Genomic DNA, 20662 nt, shown 5'->3' on the forward strand with positions numbered 1-20662 from the left:
ATCCGAATCTATATATAGTATACACACTAGAATAAAGAGAAATGTTTACCGCCGGAGCCAATGGAGGCATTTGCTTATGCATCCAATCGATTTGGTTTTTCTTTTTTTTAATTTTTTTTCAAAGGCGGCTGCGTTGTCAGTCAATGTAGCTAAATTAACAACCGAATGGTTGTTGCACGGTTTTTTCGTGTGCGTGTCCCCAAAAGTTGTTGGCTCTTTCAGATTGTCATGCGTTTTAAAAATAGACAAAATAAAAATATTCTGGACAGAGCTGCGCACTTTGAAAATACAAAATAAGATTTATGGTTTACGGTACTTGGCTAGAAAATCATTAAATTCCCAAAAAGCAATCAATCAAAACAATTATGAATTAAGAAATTGTCAGCATGCGAAAATCGGCAGGCTTTGTTTAGTGAATCATTTATTTTTTAGGCAACATATTGTGAAATTCGAAAATTCCAAAGAAATGGCTCCCAAGGGACCGGGTAAAAAGAAAAAGGAGGTAGACTGGGCCGACGAGGAGCATTTCAGCAAGGAGCGTTCGATGATCTACATTGAGCATACGTACGAGTGTCCCATTTTCCAGACCAAGGCCGACGAGTGTGGCTCGTTCCTGCAGCAGAGGATTCCGGAGCGCAAGTTCCAGCTGGTGAGGAACCGCTATGGTCACCAGGTGCCCCGCGAAGGAGCCTTCGAGATAGGCTTCTCGCAGAATGCCCGCACCTCCACGCATCTCCTGTGGTCCGGTCTGGAGCGGGGTCCTCCGCGTCGGGACAAGTTTCCCGCGGACTACGAACTGCTGGTGCCCGATGTGCACAGGATACTCAAGAAGTTCTATCCCGACAAGGCTGTGGGAGTGCTCGACGAGGATGATGGGGACGAGGCGAGGGAGGACATGTAAACCAAATATCTTGCAAATATCTTTTCGAAATTATTATTAAGTCTTTACCATAACAATGGGCAATATAAGGCGTGAAAAGTAAACAATCAGCCAGGGGGAGACCTGTTGGAGCAACTTTAAGACGTCATCCACCCACGTTAAATGCTCGGCGATTAGTGCGATTCTTGTTTGGCTTTCGGCTTCTGGCTTTTGTGTGGAATATTGCTCTCATTGTTGTTGCCACCCACCCGGCAACTGATGTCCTGACATCACCAGTTGACAGCTCTTTTCAAAAGTTAAATGCTTAAATCGACCAGAATAATTAACCAAACACAATACTCGCACATCAGCAGTCACCCGTAATGTGCGTATATATATATACATATATATATATGTATGCCCCATAGTTAAATATGTATATTCAGCATGCCCCCCGGACATTAGCGACGTCCTATTGTCTGCCAGAGAAATCAAAGCGACAGCATCGGGGATTGTGGTGGGTGATACTATCTCGTTCGCTATGTGTTGACACAACAAATAACCGAACACACAATTCCAATGCACACAATCGAAAAAGAATAGTCGAAACATTTTAAATTGAAAGCTGAATTTGAAACAATAGATAGAAGGCATGCGATTTGCAAGTTTTTTTCGGAATACTCTTACAAAAACCCTTTCATCCTTGTTATGTTATTTTAACTTCGGATTTTATTTCGCATTTACATTTTTAAAGGCAATCAGTAATCAATTTTTCTCTTCATTTAAAAGTAAATAAATTCCAAATGTATTGGCCAGTAGTTCTTAAGGTTTGCATAAAGCACATCCTATACAATACTACATAAATCCCTGCTCGCTGGTCAAAACCATTTTCCTTACTAAAACCCTTAGAAAAGCCCTTTTGCCAGGGTGTTGCCTCAAAAGAAAGAGAACACATCCATTGCGGATGAATTTGAAAATTGCAATGTGGCAGCAGCACAATGGCCAGCAAGCTAGGAAAGTGGCTGGAAATAAATAAATTGGGAAACCAAAATAACATCGACAAAGGGCCACACAATTTTTCCCCATTGCGAACCGGCGAGGGGAAAAAGCCAGCAAGTCGTGAAAATCCAAAGCAAATTACATTGTTGGCCAACAGCAATGACAATAACAAATACCATGCAGCTGGGGGCTAGCTGGCCCTTGGGGCTAATATTATTCCTATTCCTATTCGTATTCCAACATTAAAACTACGAGAAAATGTTGCAGTGAAAACAAAACAGGACCGGGGTATCCTTTCTGATGATTATGTGTGTGCAAATGCAAAACTATGGCCAGAGTTTTCCTCACTCCGGATCAACATGCAAATTAGACTGGGTTGCAGATGGTTTTTTGATTGACCGTTATGGTGGCTGACGGAGTGCAGGGTCTAATTTGAATATTACGTATACGTCATGTTCAGCAAGGAATTACAGGGCGCTGTTTTGTTTCACTTTGCCTTGACCACCAGACAAAGGCGATGATGAAGCCAACTTTTGCACATATTTAGCGCAAACCATTAATATAAATATATAAAGGCTGGTAAAAAATGGCGGGCAGGCCAAAAAAGCAGCCAAAAATAACAAAAGCTGAACATTTTACGGCGGCATTCCGATGATTTCAACAGATTTTATGCGACCGGCACAAAGAGATGTCAGCGGTACATTATTCGTGTCACAATTTATTTGGGGGCAGCCAGCGTCATCTGGGGAAGTGGGTTAATGTCCAGCCCGGCGAATGGCCATGGATATGCAGTCCGATCTCTGGAGGTGGAAGTGGATCTTGGATCTTGGGCCCTGCCCGCATGTGTCAGCTGTCTCTGGGAAATCGAAGGGAAAACCATACGCCAAGGACAAGCCAGGACGATTGCCAAAAGGGCAAAGTAAAAGGAGCTTTAATGGAAACAGACCGCAACATTTTGCATTAGAGTGCGAGTGTCAGTGCGATTCCCGGCCAAAAGCGGAAGTAGAGCGGGAGTGGGTGTTTTTGGCCCGTTGGCCCGTTGGCCAAAACCAGTTTGGCAATGCCAGCCAATACCGTCCTGATGTAAAAATAATCTACGCAGGCAAACCGAAATGTTGTGTTATTTTTGAGTTGCAATTCAGGGGAAGAGGAGCATCTCGTTTCCGTTTCGTGATGCCTCGGGATGGCGTTACATTTGGAGCACGTTCAGTGTGCTATCAATAGCTCTATCTATCCGATATGCCATATCCCATATCGTATATCCCATATGCCATTTCCCTCATACCCATTGCTTATCCATGGGGGTGCAACAAATTGCAGCCGGATTTAAGGGCCATTTATTTAGCAGCGATGCGAAGGCGAATGGCAAATGCCAGAAGCTGCCATTTTAGGCTTTGGCATTTGTTTTATCGCGCCTAGTTGAGGTCGTACTATATGTGGGCATGTGTAAGGTGAACGGAGAAGGGTGAACGGTGTTAACCGGGCCAAATCCCCTTTTAATGAGCCAGCTGGATTGGCCTTTGGCTGATTGCACGCTTAACTGGCTTGCAGATTGCATTTGTCACACCTTAATTAACAAGCCGCGGATGCGATGAAAGGTCAGGCGTCTCCTTTCCTGTTCTTTTTTTTCTTTTTTTTTTGTGGCCTCCTGAACTTTAACCTATTTCCCCTGGGAGCCTCGTTTTATTTACATGCGTGGCGGCCATAAAAGGTTCGGTTTTCCTCACTTTTTGCCCCGTAAATGATGATTTCTTGGTGGCAAAAGCGGAGACTGAGGAATCAACTAATTAAGCGTAGATTGGCAGCCACAAAATAGGGTTCCCATCAAACGGCGCTGTACACCACCCACCAGCCACCAGCCAACTGCCAACTGCCTTGGGGCCACCCACATTGTTTCTCTTGTTATTAACATGAAATTAGTTTTCGGCTAACGCTAATTAAAATTTACGACACCTGTTTTCTTTACAAAATATTAATGCTAAAACTCCCAAAAGATCCGGAAAGCTTTGAATCCACCGACATTAAAACGCTTAATCACAGGATCAAAATGCTAAAGTAAACAAAAATAATATGTTTCAAACTTTAAGTTTTTCCGTTTACTGTTTGGTTGGCTTAAATAAAAATGGCAGGATAAGCTTTATGTAATCACATGATTTTATATGCTGGGGCTATTGGCTATATTAATTAAAAAACCAATAAAAAAACATTTAAGATTGATTAATGACCAATTATGAAAATTGAAACAAAATTGTTTTATAAACCCCTATTAAAATACTGAAAAATAAAGAAATTAAATTTCTTTGCGGCCCACAAATGTCTGACCATGAAAACTTACCCTGAGTATACGTATACCCACTCCCCAGTCTATAAATAATGAAAGGCACAAAATTCGTAATTGCTGTAAGAAATTATCTAAAATACATAAAGAAAATTTTACCTGATGCTGGATAGAAAATTGTTTTTCCCATTGCCACAATTGGGACAATGGCTGGGCATTCCAAATGAGCGCAAATAAAACATTGAACTTTTTATACTGACTGAGGCTTCGTTTTTATTTAATTTTACATATACTTCTGTTGCTGTCATATGTATATATATAATCTCATAAATTAGTTTGTTGTGTATATATATAGAGATTTTTGTTGGTAATACATTTTGTCCTTATGCCGCAAACGCATATAATTAAATTTCAATATTAATAATGGTATCGTCTGTTCTTTTTTTGTCGTTCCTATTTGTTTTGGGGTTTCTGGCTTGAACTCGAATCCAGTTTGTTTGGTTCACCAGTTGGAAATAAATATATCTGCTATGTACCTATATGTATTTAGAGTCGTAGGCAAACTGAAGTAGGTTTTTATTTATAACCATACACATGTACACATCTATATTTCTGGTAGTTCTTGCCGGAGTCGCAGTTGTCATACTACGCCCACTGTTCTGTATATTCCGCAGCCGACTCCATTTCATTTACATTATACATTTATAACCATAATAATTTACAAGTTAAATGGCTTAGAAATTATTAGTAGGACTTCCTGCGTGGGCTACCATACGTACATAATACATAAAACACTTTCTAATTAAAGTTAAAAACATCTTCCTTTGGTGGCCTCATCATACTTCTTTCCTGCTCTTTTCGTCCTGTTTTCCTCTGTTTGTGTTCGATTTGGTCTATTTACATAGTGACAATTTCTAAATTACTTAGACTTCGTTATAGCCCTCCACTTTGTTTTGTATTTACATTGCATATCGATTGAATAAAATGTTTCGCAGACTTTTCTTGACTTTTGGTTTAAGTTAACATAAGAACGTTAAAGGAAAATCCCTCTCCAGGTTGTTAGGTATATATAATTTTGTATTTAACATTTAAGAACTAATTTAGTTAAAATACTTTTAATTTTAGTTCAAACTGGGCGTTCCATTTGGTGCATTTAAAAATAGTGCAAAAATACATTTGTCAAAAATTTTGGTGCATACTTTGAGGCGGTGCTATATAATCACAACATTTACAATTTAAGTGCATTTGCTTGTCAGTGTGTCTGTGCGTGTGTTTGGTGTGTGTGTGTGAGTGCGGGGGTGGGTGTGTATGGGGTATGTGCAGATAGTCTAGACCTAATTAAACTTCAGAGTCGAACTCATCGGCCTGCTTGAGTGGTGTTTTTGTGGAGATTCCGCTCAAAAGTGTCTATTGAGGACGGATTGCTTTTAAGCCTTGATTGTGTTCATGTTTAAGGGAATGTATGTCTGAGTTTTGGGGCCTTTTCTATTCGGAACTCTCCCTGCGGCCTCCTCCACATACATTTCGATTTGCATTAAGGTACTTGTGACTACTTATGTTTATAGCTCGAAAATATTCTTTTGATTCCATTTAAAACGGGCCATACCTGATGATTGGGATTGGGACTTCGCCCTGTGCGTCCAAAGCTAAACGAGGGTGTTTGTGTATGTCTGGATGTCTGAAATTCGGGATCTTGGTGCCGTGGAAGACTCTCGAGGGCCAATTCCTCGATTAGTTTGCTTTCCTCATCGCTCGGAATATCTTTTTTTTTTTTGGTGCTGATTCGTGCAATTACTACAACAACGATGCACATAAAATATAATCACTAATTAATCAGGATCGAATACGAATTCAGGTGTCCTCGCTATTATCATTATTTTTAGGTAAGTGCAATTGTGGTGCATTTCAATACATATAATTTATGTTTTTCCATTTTTGATTTGGTATAATTAATTATCACATAAAATGTGCAACAGTGCAAAATTGTTTATGCTAATTGTTTGTCTCATAATTTGTCTCGCTAATTGTTTCAATTGAACATAAATTAATAGAGCTGGCGACAGTAAGTGTGTAGGCTGTTGTGGAATTTTAATGAATTACATGAATACTTAATTAAGGTTGATAAATAATATTTGTGTGCCACAAATAATTGCAAATAAATTAGATAATAATTTGAAAGAATTATTGAATACATTTTGGAATAACAAATGAAAGGAAAACTAAAACAGTTTTAAAAGCTGCTTCTGAAGCTAAGCTACTGAATCCCCTTTAGCCGCACCACTTGTTTTAAACGCTCTTAAATTCTGCAAAATACTCAGAAGCTCTTCACTTTCAAGTTGACTTGTGTGTTGATCAAATTGCATTTACGAACAATTTATTTTCGGCAATTTGCATACAAAACCTTGCAACAACATATTGGAAAATATTTGTATTTTGCATTTCACTTTGGATTGTATTTGGACAGACAGTTCTAGCAACTTCATTTGGTTTTTGTTGGTCAGCGATAATTGTTTACTTGTGAGCGGAGTGAAAGTGGCATTGAATTGCATCAGTGGCTCTGGTTGTTTTAGCATTGAGTCCGGCTTTTTGTGGCATGTGGTCATAAAAAGCTGGCCCGAATCAATGGCTACAACACCTGACGCTTATTGAAGGTCACTTTAAGTCGATGTCTGTTGGCTGTGGCTTCTTAATGTTTCTCGTTGTTTCAGCTTTGTATGCAGCCTCCAATGCCTTAACAAATTGACTGCAGCAAAAGTACTCGTACACAAACTTTTCAACGTTCTTTCAGGTGCAATCTTAGATCTTACTAAACACGGATCTACATCAAGTACATATATTAATCTGGTTGAATAGTATTTTTTTAAGCGATGGCCAACTCTTTTGTGCTCAGCAAAAGCAGCAAGTTTATATAATTACCTCTTGCAGGTATACTCCTAATTTTACTAACATTTATACTTAATACGTGGATAATAGTCATTTAAATATATTTCATATTTTTTTTCCATTCGCTGACGGCTTAGAAGCTTTGTCAATTTCAATTTCAAAATCGCAATACCGAAAATATGCATTTCGCCAAATCCCTATCCTTGTTTTCTCGCAAACATTTGACATTTACTTCCATTAAAGTTTACGTTTCTGCTGTGACTTATTTTTCTGTATTTTACTTGGTAACAATGTAAGTAAAGCTATTTTCTAGACCTTGTTGAAAAGTTTGTCTGACCGCCAAGTGAAGAGCTCTATGTGGCCAAAGGACTAGGGCACCCAAGAGTGCCCGTTGTAACTTACCAAACGGCATGCAACAAGGATCCAAGGATTTCTGGGATAATCTCAAACTTTGCGGCCTCAGGTGTTCTTCAGCAGGGAAATAAAAGCACTCTGGAAAATGTTCTTAGTTTGCCACAACTAAAAGCTGAATTACGAACTCAAAAGGGTAAATATGTGCACTATGTTTTTGAATCCATGAGAAGGTTATAGAATGGTATTTGATCGCCTGCATGTGTGTTTAACTTACTTGTTGTGAGTGTTGTTCTGGTGTCGTTGTTGTTGTTTTGGTGTAGAGAAAATTATATGTAGTGTATCTAAGTATTCTGGAAACTTGTGAGAGAGTAACATAGTGAAAATTAGAAATGCATGTTTGGGTTTCGTTTTCAGTGTATATTAAGTTGTGTATTTGTTTTTCATTTTTTCTTCGTTTTTTTTTTTTGTGTATTTTCTTGTTTTTTTCTGCATTATCATATATTCGTATAATATATAATTAATTATTATAAGTAGTTAAGAAAACTGTTGTTAAATTAAAAAGGGGAATTATGCTAAAACTAGACCTCGTTCACCAGTGAAATTAGTTTGAGAAAGATAGAGACAGTTACAGCGAGATCAAAAAGAGGCAGGCGAAAATTATTTACAGCAAATACTAATTAAAGGGAGTTGGGTAAGACGAAATCAATAAAATTGATAGACCGTATTTTCGTTTTCGTTTCTTTCGATTCGACAATTTGTGCGAATGGCATTCGGATTTTCTGGATGCCATTTGCTGCTCATAGTTAATTATATTCTCCATCTTTCTCTTTGATCTTTTGTTTCTAAGTTTCATTTTTCGTCTGCAAATATACAAATACAAATAAATACAAGTTCAAGGGCTGTCGAGTGTACTATATATTCTTAAATATATGTTTATATTTGTATGTGTGTGTATGTACCTATGGTTGTGTGTATATGTGTATGTATTTGTTTAACATTCAACAATTGTTTTTTTTTTTGTTTTTTGTTTTTAGCTTAATATTTTGTATTTGCCCTTTTCTGGATTTACCCTCGCTACTTGCCTCATTTTTTTACGTGGTATTCAAAAAATAAATTTAAAACTAAATACTCTACAATTATAAAAGGTTTTAAAATTAAGAAATAAAGATTTTCCACTAATTTAGACGTAATATGTTTATTTACAAATTCTTGTTTTATACACAATACTGTTTGCTGTGAGAGCGCACAAGACGCAAAGGCTCAATTAGAAAAATAATCTATTTCTTCAATAGGCTGAAAATTATGGAAATTAAACGAAAATGTATAGAAAAGATAATTGAAACATTAATAAAACGATCTTCGTTAGTACTTCGTTCAGTTAGAACCTGAAATCAATTGGGAAATTTACTATTCGCTTTTGTTATTTACAGTCAAACTTGTGTCTTTTCATTTGGGTTTGTCCTTATAGAAGTTGTCGTTTTGCTTTTAAAATTTCGTTCTTGTTTTTGTTAGGATTATAGAAAAATAGGCCAAAAATATATGTATTTGTATGTCTGTGTGTGTGTGTTTTCTAAACTTTTACCTCAATTGTCGTTCGTTCAAAAAATGTGATTAAAACTTTTGTTCGTCTTTGATTTGTTTTCGGGTTTTGTCCTCTGGTTGTAGTTGTTTAGTGCGCATTTGTTCTTCTTGTTTGGATTTTCAATTTGTGCATAATTTCAAGGATTACAATTAATTGCATATACATACATTATTCGTGTTTGTATTCGTATTCGTATTCTTTATGGTAGTTATCTTTTACTTAGAGTTATACACACGTTGTCTTGCGTTTAGTATTTTCGTATGGTATAGAAATTGTTATTATTAATTTACTTTCATTTATATTTAAAGGTGGGTTATTTTGCAGTTATTTATGTAAATGTTTTACTGAATCAATCAATTTAAAGAAAACACCAAGGTTGTCTCCTATTTATACTTTTCGGTTATCGGTTAATAACGAAGATCGTTGATATAGGAGGGCAGGAGGTTGGGGATCGATGTGAAATAAAAACTTATTCGTAAACGTATTCTCAATTAGATTTATATAATTTGTTAGCAATTTTATATACGTACTGTGTATAAGATATGAAATTTTATTGCTCGCAATTTCATATGTTATTCCGTTTTAAATAATTAAACCTCTCTGCGTTTTCGCACAAACACAAAACGATTAAGTAACATGCATACGTTGGACCGAGTAAAATATACAGAAATAATCGATTGATTGCAACTCCATGAAGTGAAGCGTTGTTAAAATATGCATATTATGTGTCTGGTAAAATTAAAAAAGAAAATCGAACTCGAAACTTGGAGGGAAACGCAGGAAGTGCAATGCGTGAAAATCGCTTTATAGGGTACTCGATATTATTGTTAATTTGCCATTTATTTTCTCGCGTCCATCTTTCCATTGTTATTTGTTTGCGTACACAACCGTTTAAAAATTTTAATTCGTAAATTTCGGCTTAAAAATTTGCTTGATTGTATTTCTTAATTGATTGATTGTGTTGGGAACTCGCTCCCTTTACAGGCATAATAATAGTGAATAATTTTCATTGACCAGAACATTATTGGCTTAAGGTTGAATTTTAAGCTTTTCCAATTGGGAGAACAGCGAGAATAGAAACATAGAAAATGATTAGGAATAATAAGAACTGTGATTTGGATAAAAGGTCGAGACTGGGTTAAGTTTAGTAAGCATTTTTACAAGCTTTTCGTTTCGTTTCGCTTATAAGCTTATCGTTTTTATGTATATTTATAAGTCCATTGTTATTTAAATATACTTTAATTATGTAAATAAATTTACTTAACTACAGATAGCTGCCATTTCCGTGAGAACTGTTGTCACCCATGAACGAAATAAAAATCTTTTGTGGAGTTCGGCGAAATCGTTACAGGCAAATAAACATCATAATTGAAAGTATTATTTACACACATGAAGGAAATAAAAACGGAGCAAATCATCTGAAATGGCGAACGTAGTTTTAATAATGAGATAACTTTAAACTAAAAGCTTTAACGTTTTGAAGCCTCAACTATCGAACAAAACTGGGTTTTATATGAAGTCAAGTCTTTTTCTTTATGTAAATGTTTTGCTTCATCTTCTAAGTTGTAAATGTTTGTTTTTGTCGCTAATCTTGCTGTTATTGCATTGTATATAAGTATATTATATTGCACTCATTAGCTTGTTCAGTTATCAGCAATAAAACCTAATGCAATATTTTCCTTCAATTGTATATTTGTTTGTTATTGGTATATGTATACTATTAATATATATTTTATGTCTGTTTTTTCTGTGTATATGTATATATAATTTCATTCTTCTTCTGCTCGCTTGCTTCCTCATGTTTTTTATCGCTTTTTTTCTGCTTGCTTCGTTTTGATTTCATTTCTTTTGGTTTATTTAACATTTAAACTTTAATACACGTATAATTAAATAATGTACACGAAATATATTTCATATAGTAAGATATATTTATAATATATTTATTTAATATATACTAAAAATAGTTAGGCCCAATTTTGTTTTTCCTCATTATCTTCTCTGTTCCTGCGAAACAAATTTCAAATGAACGAAACAAAAAAAAAAACAGTTTCGATTTTGTCTTATTTTGTTGTCCTTTTTTTTGTTTTGAATTATAATTTAGCTTTAGTATGTATAACTGCGTTTTGTTCTTGGGCTTTCATTAAGTTAATTTTTAATAATAATAGTGTAATAATAATCATACCTTCTCATTAAGCATAATTGCTGCCTCATTTTGTTTTTAATCATAGCTTTCTGTTCTCTTACTTGGCAATCCATTCAGCTTTTTGCAAGCTGCATTTTTATATTCTTTTTGTATAGGTTTCTGTTTTTCTGGGAAAATTTTTCTGCGATTTTAATCTCTTGTCAAAGGACAGGCGGGTGGTTGGCTTGTCTATGTGTGTGTGTGTGGGTGTGTGTGTTAGTTGATCTTAAGTAATGTTTAAACTTAATAGGGTTTTTTTGCTTCACTTGGGACACGTTAAAATTAATTTATTTTCATTAATGTTTAAAGTGTATTTGTTTGGGGTGTGTGTGTGTTTAGAGAGAGTGTGTATCAGTGTGTGGTTGGTGGGTGGACAGAGCTTAACGCCCTCGCGCCCAGCGTAGTAACGCATCCGCTAACACATCCAAGTGAGCCTTCGTCTGCAAGGATAGTGAAACGAGAAGGCCATTAAAATGTGATGACATTAAGTATACGCCGCATGGGCTCGCCGTTGAACTTACCGTCTTGTAGAACATGCAGGATCTCCGGTCCTCGTCCTCGCCGTCGGGACAATCGATGAAGCCATCGCACAGCACATGATCGTCTATGCAGCGGTATCGGCCCTGCCGGTCGGGAATCGGGCAGGCAAACCGCTCCATGCCATCCATGGCGGTTGGACACTCTGCAACGAGAACGCAAACAAAAACGGTTGACAGTCAGTCAAAATGGCTTTCGATTGTTCGTTAGCTGGAGAATAGAAGTTGGAGCAGCAAGAAGAGGAAGCCCAGGTAAGAAGCCCCAAACTTTTCCCATAAATCGTTCAATGCAAAAACTTTTGCGCACGCTAATGTCTGCCATGATTTGCGTCCAAATGTTGCAACTTGCAAACCGGCGCATAGAAGTATGCTATGCTTATTTTTTTGCACCCCAACTGCATTTGTTTGTGTGGCCGCTTAGCAGGTTTTTGCTGTTATAAATAGTTTCACATTCGCTACTTTACTACTTTCTGCGGCTGATTCGCCGAGAGGGGAAAGCCAGCGGGGAAAGTCGGTGGAAAATGGCTGAGCGAAATCCAGGCTTGGCTGGCTTCGCCTGCACCGACGCCGCCGCCACCGCCGGCGAACAACAACAACAACAACAGCAAACTGAAATACAAACTTTACTTTTTGTGGCATTTCACTTTGTGCGCTCGCCTTTTCTCCATTCTCGTGTGCCATTTTTTTCCGCTGCCTTCTACCAACAAATACATAAAAATAAATCACTTGTAGGACATGTTGGCGCCTCCGGTTTAGTTTTGCTGCCACTGCCACATACGTATGTGTATGTATATGTGTATGCCGGTTGCATGTTTGTGTATTGGGCTCTGCTGTTCAAGTTGTCAGTGTAGGTTTTCCCACCCACTTTCCCGTACCCTTTTCCCGTGCTCCCCCAATTGCCATTTCAGCCGTTCGCCTTGCTCTTGCAAAACTTTCCTGTGCTATTTTTGGCTGCATCCAAAATTATTCTGTTCTTTTCTAGTCTGCTCTGGTTTTTGCCACGCGACCAGCTTTGCCACTTAATAATTGTGTATTTTATTTCTTCTTTTCCCGGAAATGAAAATCACTTGGCAAGCCTACAAATATTTAACTAGCAGGTGTTTCAAGCTTCACTTTAACATGATAATGATTAAATAAACTATCTTCTTGTGGTTGAGAGAACTTATTCTATTTATTAAATTTATCTGCCTGCCGAAAACTTTCTGATTATGTATAAACTTTCACATTTTCTTTTTTTCTTCTTTCTGTCTTAGATGCGTATTTTTCTGCTGTTATGCTGTAATAGTTATGAAGCAAGTATACTGCTGACTATATGAAATTGTTATGAAATAAATATACTGCTGCCTATATTAAATTGTAATGGAATAAATTTATACATTTATATGACAGACTTATTTATATTTATTTTAAGTACCTTTATATTTATATAATTAACCAGTCTATTAGCATTATGCTGTCTATATGAAGTTGTTATAAAATCATTTCCATGACAGGCCTATTTATATATATTTTAAGTACCTATACATGTATATAACTAAGAAGTCTATTAGTACTTAACAAGCAGATGTTTCAAGCATCACTTTAACATGATAATGATTTAATAAACAATTAAACTCTGGTTAAGTGAATTTATTCAAATTGTTGTAATTTTCAGCCACGCAAAAACTCCATCATTGTTTTTAGTCTGTCCCGTTCTCTATCATTTTATTTTTTGCTCAAAATTGTTATTTCAAATTCTTGTTGAGTGAAACTATTCTATAAAGTAAATTGTTCCGCCTCTCTAAAGCATTCAAATTTTCTTCTTTTGATACGAAATATTATTATAGGCCAAAGCATATTCTAAATTGGCTCTCTCTATAAATTTTAAAATTGTCGTTCGTGTGAAACTGTGTGTTTTTCGCAACAAAACAATTCAGAAATGTGTATACAATTTGCATATATGTTTGTTATCATTGTCACAACCTTCCATGCTAATCAAATGGGGTGTTTCACTAACAGCTGTTGTGAGCTCACCTTAAATTAATTTTATTTTCTTTGCACACGCTCCAGTCGTGTCAAGTGCATTCCATTCATTAAGTTGATCCGTCTGCCCCAAACTAACATAAGTGCTGCTAGCTGCCAGCTGCCAGCTGCCCTTCAGTAGCTGTCAGGTGTGTTTTGTTGCAGCTGCGAGTGCGATTGCAAATGCAAATGCAAAATCACCTGACAAAGCATAAATGTGAACAGTGCATCAGTGGCAGTGGCAGAAACCCGACACTCGAATGTTTGTGTCTCCCCGTTGGGTTTTTTCTATTGGGTGTGGGAACTGCGACTCCCCGTTTGGACGGAATGTTGTTCGGCTGTCAGCAAGGAATCAATTGATGTCTCTTTCTGCCAGCCGGCAGCTGCAAGTTCGCTTCGTTAGGCACCTGGCTGCGTCTACCTTTCTGGCTTTTCCTGGCTTTTTCTGGCTTTTCCTGGCTTTCGACTCCAACTGCGTGGCGTGCCAAAGAGCCATTTGCATTTTGAAGAGCGCCCACATCTACTGCGCCACGATGGTTACGTTTACGGTTATGGCTACGGCTGCGCTTATGATGAAGATGATGATGGCGATGATTCAGTTAATGGTGACTGGTGAATGGTGAACGGCGATGACAATGTCGACGCACCGCAGGCGCTTCAACCAATTGCCATTTATCAACTTCGTTGGACGCCGCCGCATAATTGCATCAATGGACACTTGGGCACGTTTTAACTTTCGAGGCGTATGGGGGTTGGGGGCTGCTTTATGCAGATTTCTGCATATCTGCATACATTACGCATACGCAGTGTAGTCGCGCAACCAAATATACCATTAGTTTTATTGCCAGCGAAGGAGCTGCTGTACTATATCGGACTATGCTGTTGTTTCTGCAACCCACATTTTGTACTTTGACTTAATTTCACACACAAATAACTTGCAAATTGTTGCAACGTTGTAAAGTTGAAGGAAATTTCGGTCGCATTTGCTAGCTTGCTCTTTTTTGGGCCAAGTCAGCCAAGTTACCACCCGCTTGCACCACCCACCGAATCCAGCGAACCCACTGAACTCACCCACTCAGTCAGTCAGTTAGCTAGCTGCTGAGGCTATTGAACTTTAAATTGATTTTTGCGCTTGTTTGCTAGTTCTGTTCGTCTCCTTTCTCCGTTCGGGTGGCTTGAATTGCAGCTAACCGGTGGGTGGCAGTGGGTCTGCTTTAGTTCTGGCTCTTCTGCTGCTTCTGGTGGTGTTTCTGACTCGGCTTCTGCCTCCGGTGGTGCTTATCGCTGTTTGCAATAAATCGAAACAAGCGACACCACCTATTATTCTGCCTTGGAACAGGGTGAATGGCATACTTTCTGCTGGACGGACCAAATTAATACATATATTTTATTGAGCGATAAACAATCAAACTTCCATAACTGTGTCACATTGAATATTCGTGCAGAAATAACTTTGAAATAATCGTCTTTTCCTGTACTTATTGAATGCCATCAATAGAAATGCAAGCTACCAAAGTAGGTACTTATTCAAATACAATGGTGCCACAAAACTCACATGTCTAAAGGAATGCTTATAAAATAGTTGTCATTGGCCTCTTTTAAAAACATTTTAATGGGGTTTAATCATTAACATCTTAAGATTATCCAGTAAAAATAGGTATCGACTCATGACAACACTTTAGTTCAACTATAATCTCTTAATTTCAAACTAAGCATTGCACAAGCTATATTCCTTACGCCATACTTTTATACAATTTTAATTTCAAGCGATAAAGGTATAAAAAGAAATACTCGCACAGTTTTTTTACAGAATGCCAAACAACATCGCAGATAGCTATAATCACATGTCAACAAGATACACTTGCAATATCCGATGGAAATTGTGAAACTTCTTTTGACATTCGAGTGCATCTTTCTTGCTATGCAAATCAGCATCGCACGAGGCAACTGTACCCAAAGTTTCAGCATTTCAGCCATTCCAAGCTTAAGAGAATCAACGCATGTTGACACTAAGACACCCGGGAAACAGCCACAACAATGGTGGCCAACAAGCCACAGGAACAACAACACGTCGGGTGTCAAAAAATCAAAAGCATAAAAAGGATTTGGCTGTTGCCAAGCCAAGGAGCAATAGCTAAGGCGATGGCAATGGCGATGACTATACACTCGAAGGATGGGGGCCGAAACTCGCTTTTAGCCAAAAAGTGCCAACTGATGCTATTTTCGTCGCACGACAGACGTATTCATCGTATACGTATACGTGGCGTATACGTAATGCAGGAGCAGTGAGCTTTCGCGTGGAGTTCGTGGCGAAAAATAAGTCGCAAAAATTTGTAACAAAGTTCCCGAAGTGAGAAAACCTTTTGCTCCCACACATACACATAGAGAAAAAAAGGGAAGATGGAGAGAAAAGTGGATGGAGGATGGAGAGCTGCAAACGCCTGTTGTCTCGTCACAGTGGCGCCTAAAAGGCTGCCAACAATAATAACAAAACCCACGAAAAGAGAGCAAGCTGCACACAGATGCAGTCTCTGTGTGTGTGTTTAAGTGCGGTTGTGTGTGTGTGCGGGCGTCAGTGTGCAGGAAGCTCCAGCCAAAGGAAACAGCGCGCAACGATTTTGCAGCAATAAATTGATAGTTTTATGTGGCGCACATAAACAGGAGCAGGCGGCAAAGAATCGAATAATGGTGGGTGGCAAGTCCTGGGCCATTAAACTCGCGTCTTTACACTTACACCCCCCTTCCTTGCCGCCCACTGTAAATATCAAAAGGCAATGCATAAAACAAAAGGCTGAGCAAATTTATAAATGACAACTTCAAAATTGATGGGCATTTGCCATTTTGTGCGACCCTTCCATTGATTCCATGCCATTCTTGGGCATTTGTCGTGTTGAAAATTTCACTTTTTGGGCCCAACTTATGCCCACACTCTGACACATTTTCCTCAGCTAACGTTGTCCTTCATCAAAACTGAACGCACTGTTTGTCAAGTTTCAGCACGAAAAGCTGGACGAGCGACCAGCAGTAGCAACAAATTGAGGTGTTCGCCGAATAAAATAGGACGCTGCCTGTCATAATTTGTTCGCCTTTTTCCCTTTTCCATGGCCGTAATAAGGTTTTGATTAAATTTGTTGCTCAAATGTATTTGCCAGGCGAAAATCTTCCATTTTGCTGTCTATTATTTTAGGACTTCTGTTGCCGGGGATCATCTTTCTTCGGCGTTCTTTGGCTTGGCTTTTTTTTAGTTTGGGTAGCAGGATTTTCGAAAGGTCCCAGCATCTAGTCTCGCTTCAATTAATTTAACATATTTTTTTGAGTCCCTCCTACGCACAACAAATGGCCGCAGGTTAGCCTTCCTTCATTTTGTTTTCCTGCTTTTTGCCGCTTTGTTTTGCTTTGTAGGGCGTAAAAAATTCGCTATATAGAGAGCGGTAATGTAAACAGCCGCCAGGTGGCGCTTTGGTAGTGTGTATGTGTGTGTGTGTGTGTAAGTGAGTTTCCCCTCAAGGCACATTTTGTTTTCGGATCGCATTTATTGTAATTTAATAAGCTCGACTCTACGTTTACGCATCCGTAAGCCCACTCAACATCCACATCCAAGAAATGTGATGTGACTACGCTGCCTGCAAGCTAATTGCCATTTTGCCGTCACTTCATATTCATAGCTGATAAATCACACCGGCTCGCCCACTGTCAGGCTCCGTTGACGACATGGGAAACCTTTTAGGTGGCATTCGTCCCGGCTCCGCAAAACGCCAAGCGCTTCCCACTGAAGTGGTTTGCAATGCCCTCGATGGCAACCGAGAGGAGCTGATGGTCTCGGATGCCCAAACCGCAGGCCCCAGTATCGTGTATCAAAAGGTTAGGCCAAGTATCTAATTATCAGCCACTTTTCAAGGATCTGCCGCAACATTTCTATCCTCATAACTAGTTAATGGAGCATTCGAGGCCATATAAACACTTGGGCACACCATTCCACCCAGTACTGGCCATCGTTCCCTGTTTATATGCAAATATGATGTCCTTCCCGTTCCGCCGTTTACTATCCTTCAACTGCCGCAACATTTTGCATATTGTACGGGGAACATTTAAAATTTCCCATAACTTACTCGCACTCTACAGTTGCCATTGAAGGCCTCGGGCATTTCGCTCACAATTTGGCATAGTTTATGGCCCATTCATGTTGTAACTTTTTCTATTTCCAGGCAAGTCAGCACTTCTGGGATGCGTTATGTGGCATACATATTGCTGATGACGGCAACAGATTCAAACCGTTTGAGGCTTAATCATTGTGAACTATGGCAGCTATTTGCAGAAAGACAAATTTAATATGACTTCACTTTGACTTAAATTTGTAGACCATTTTGATATTTTAAACAGTTTCCATCATTAAAATTATTTAATGTGATTTGTATTTATGAAGATTTTGTAATTCCTGATAGAAATATAGATAGCAAAGGCTCAATATACATATTTATTATAGATTACCTTTGCTTCAATACAAATTTGGTATGTTTAATCAAGCAATATAATTTAAACATTTTATTAATTACAAAAAATGTGAATTTGCGTTTGCCTAAAGTTTGTTTTTGCTTGTTTTTAGGGCTTTAAATATATTTTAGAATACCCATAAGTTATTAAAACAGTTGTATGTGGCTATCTAACAGATACACAACACTTATATGCATATCCACTAAATCGATAAGCGATTTTTCTTTTATCTGTTTTCCAACTTCTCCCCAACTTATTAGACAAATTAAAAAAGACAAACGACAGTCGGTTGATCAAAGGAAAATGTTGTTTGAAACCGAATCAAAACTAACAACTGGCAGATGGAATTAAGATTGGCCTAATCTGCCTAAAAGCGTGCCAAATGCCCCTTCAACGGTTGTGCCATTAAAGTTTGGTTTATATATTTTAATTAACTCCCCATCACACACACATCGACGGGGGGAAAGAACTTAAGGGGGTGGGAGAGGGTTAAGAGGGTGCGAGGGTTAAAGGGCACGACTGAGGCTCGTCTGCTGAGAACATAAGAAAAGAATAACAATGGCAGAGGCAGAGGCAAAAGCAAATGGCCAAATATAGCAACAAATAAACGAAACAACAAACCATCAACAGTTTAATATGCGACGTCTGTTCTCCGAGAAAGAGATAGATAGCGGGGAAAGCGGGGAAAAACTTCTGGGAATTGCTGCTTACACATTTGTAATCTTGTCTTGTCTTCGTTGGCTGTCTCTGTTGCCACTGTGTTGCCACTTTTTAGGGAGTGCCGGGAGGCGCATTTCTATTTTTAGCCCCTGTACTTGAGTGTGTATTGGTGCGTATCTTTGTGAGCCTGTGGGTGTGTGCCCTGTTTGTGAATGTTAGTCTGTGTGTGTAAATTCGTTTCGTTCTTTTCGCTGTTTTCCTTGGCTCACTTCCTTTCGCATTTCGTCAAGAGTAATAAAAACTCATATTTTTGTTTTGCTGAACATCTGTCTGCTACCTTCACTCCTCTCCAACTTCCAGACGCTTCGCACCGCGATGAAGTTGCAAACTTCCTAAGTGATCCCATCCAGCCAGCGCGCCCCATTAGGCACACCACGCCGCAGGAAGTCACGCTGCAATTAAAGGCACTCAATTTAAAAAAGTCTCCTGGACTCGATGGAATCGACAATCGAGCGGCAAAGGCTCTTCCACTCAAAGGAGTGCTAGCGCTGGTAAAAATTTACAACGCCATGTTATGCCTGGGACACTTTCCAAGGCAGTGGAAGAAGGCAAGGATCATCATGATCCCGAAGCCAAGCAAGCCACTGACGAAAATCGATTCCTACCGCCCAATCAGTCTGCTATCCACTTTATCGAAAGTGTTCGAGCGGATTCTACTCAGTAGACTTTTGGAACTGCCACAAGTAGAAGGCCACATACCTCAACACCAGTTCGGCTTCAGGAAATCCCACGGCTGCCCAGAACAAGTCCATCGCCTGGTCAACCACATCACCCACGGACTCGAGCACAAGCTGCACACTATAGGCGTCTTCCTAGACGTCAAACAAGCCTTTGACAAGGTGTGGCACGAGGGCCTCCTTTATAAAATCAAGGAACTTCTTCCTGCACCCTACTTCGCCATCCTGAAGTCATTTATTGCCGATAGAACCTTCGAAGTAGCGGTAAGGGAAGCACGATCCAGTTTGGCATACATACATGCAGGAGTGCCCCAAGGAAGTGTACTTGGTCCGTTCCTATACACCATGTACACAAGTGACATGCCAGTTCCGTCATCCACCTCAAACGCTCGTATGCTTCTGGCTACTTACGCTGACGACACGGCCCTGCTTGCGTCCCACACGTCCCAACTGATAGCTTCGGCTGCAGTGCAAGACTGGCTGCGTGCGATGGAGCGCTGGACCAAGCAATGGAATATAGCCATAAACTGCAGCAAGTCGGCATGCGTCACCTTTACTCTTAGGCTTGTCATGGACATCTTCCATACTTTTAATGGTGACACCATCAAAAACACCACTTCACACTGCTACTTGGGTGTACACCTGGATCACCGTCTCATTTGGAACACCCACATAACGGCAATCCGAGCCAAGTGCGTACGCAAGCTCCAGAAGCTCGATTGGCTCCTGAGTTCCAAAAGCCTCCATCTCTCAACGAAGGTCCTGCTGCTCAAAGCAATCCTTACGCCAACCTGGACATATGCGATCCAAATATGGGGCACCGCATCCAAGCACCAGCTAAACAAGCTGAGGATAGTGCAGGCACGTGCTGCTCGACGGGCATCCGGGCTTCCGTGGTACGTAACAAACCAGGCCATCCTAAACGATCTGCGACTTGTTCCTGTGGGCGACCTCCTCAACCAACACAGCCAACGGTATTCGGACAGGCTAAGAACCCATCCAAACCCACTGGCTAGCAGACTGACCGACCCACAATCTCTAAGAAGATTAAAGAGATTCCACCCCAGCGATCTGTCTTCCCGTGTTGTACAATAATTTTG

General features: G+C 39.2%; 2 protein-coding genes across 3 annotated transcripts in view; one reads left to right on the forward strand and one right to left on the reverse strand.

Annotated features, from left to right (window-relative positions):
- The first annotated feature begins 416 nt into the window (after window positions 1-416).
- On the forward strand, window positions 417-1029 carry LOC128253839 (selenoprotein H). Its single transcript, XM_052982523.1, has one exon. The coding sequence runs from the start codon at window positions 467-469 to the stop codon at window positions 899-901; it is 435 nt and encodes a 144-aa protein (XP_052838483.1). The 5' UTR covers window positions 417-466; the 3' UTR covers window positions 902-1029.
- Window positions 1030-8307: 7278 nt separating this feature from the next.
- The window catches only part of LOC128253811 (uncharacterized), a 34094-nt gene continuing 21739 nt past the window's right edge, over window positions 8308-20662 (reverse strand). Inside the window, exons 2-3 of one of the 2 annotated variants that reach the window (XM_052982492.1) lie at window positions 11659-11819; window positions 8308-11577 (exon numbers count right to left, since the gene is read on the reverse strand). In XM_052982492.1, the coding sequence (XP_052838452.1) occupies window positions 11518-11577; window positions 11659-11819 (221 nt within the window). In that variant the 3' untranslated portion in view covers window positions 8308-11517. Of the gene's footprint in view, window positions 11578-11654; window positions 11820-20662 lie in introns of both variants that reach the window. The other variant, XM_052982491.1, reaches the window with a different exon arrangement.

Source organism: Drosophila gunungcola (genome assembly GCF_025200985.1).
Source record: "Drosophila gunungcola strain Sukarami chromosome 2R unlocalized genomic scaffold, Dgunungcola_SK_2 000004F, whole genome shotgun sequence".
In the NCBI taxonomy this organism is placed as follows: Eukaryota; Metazoa; Arthropoda; class Insecta; order Diptera; family Drosophilidae; genus Drosophila; species Drosophila gunungcola.

Coding starts and splice junctions, on each gene's coding strand:
- LOC128253839 (XM_052982523.1), top strand. CDS start 467: ATGGCTCCCAAGGGACCGGGTAAAAAGAAAAAGGAGGTAGACTGGGCC.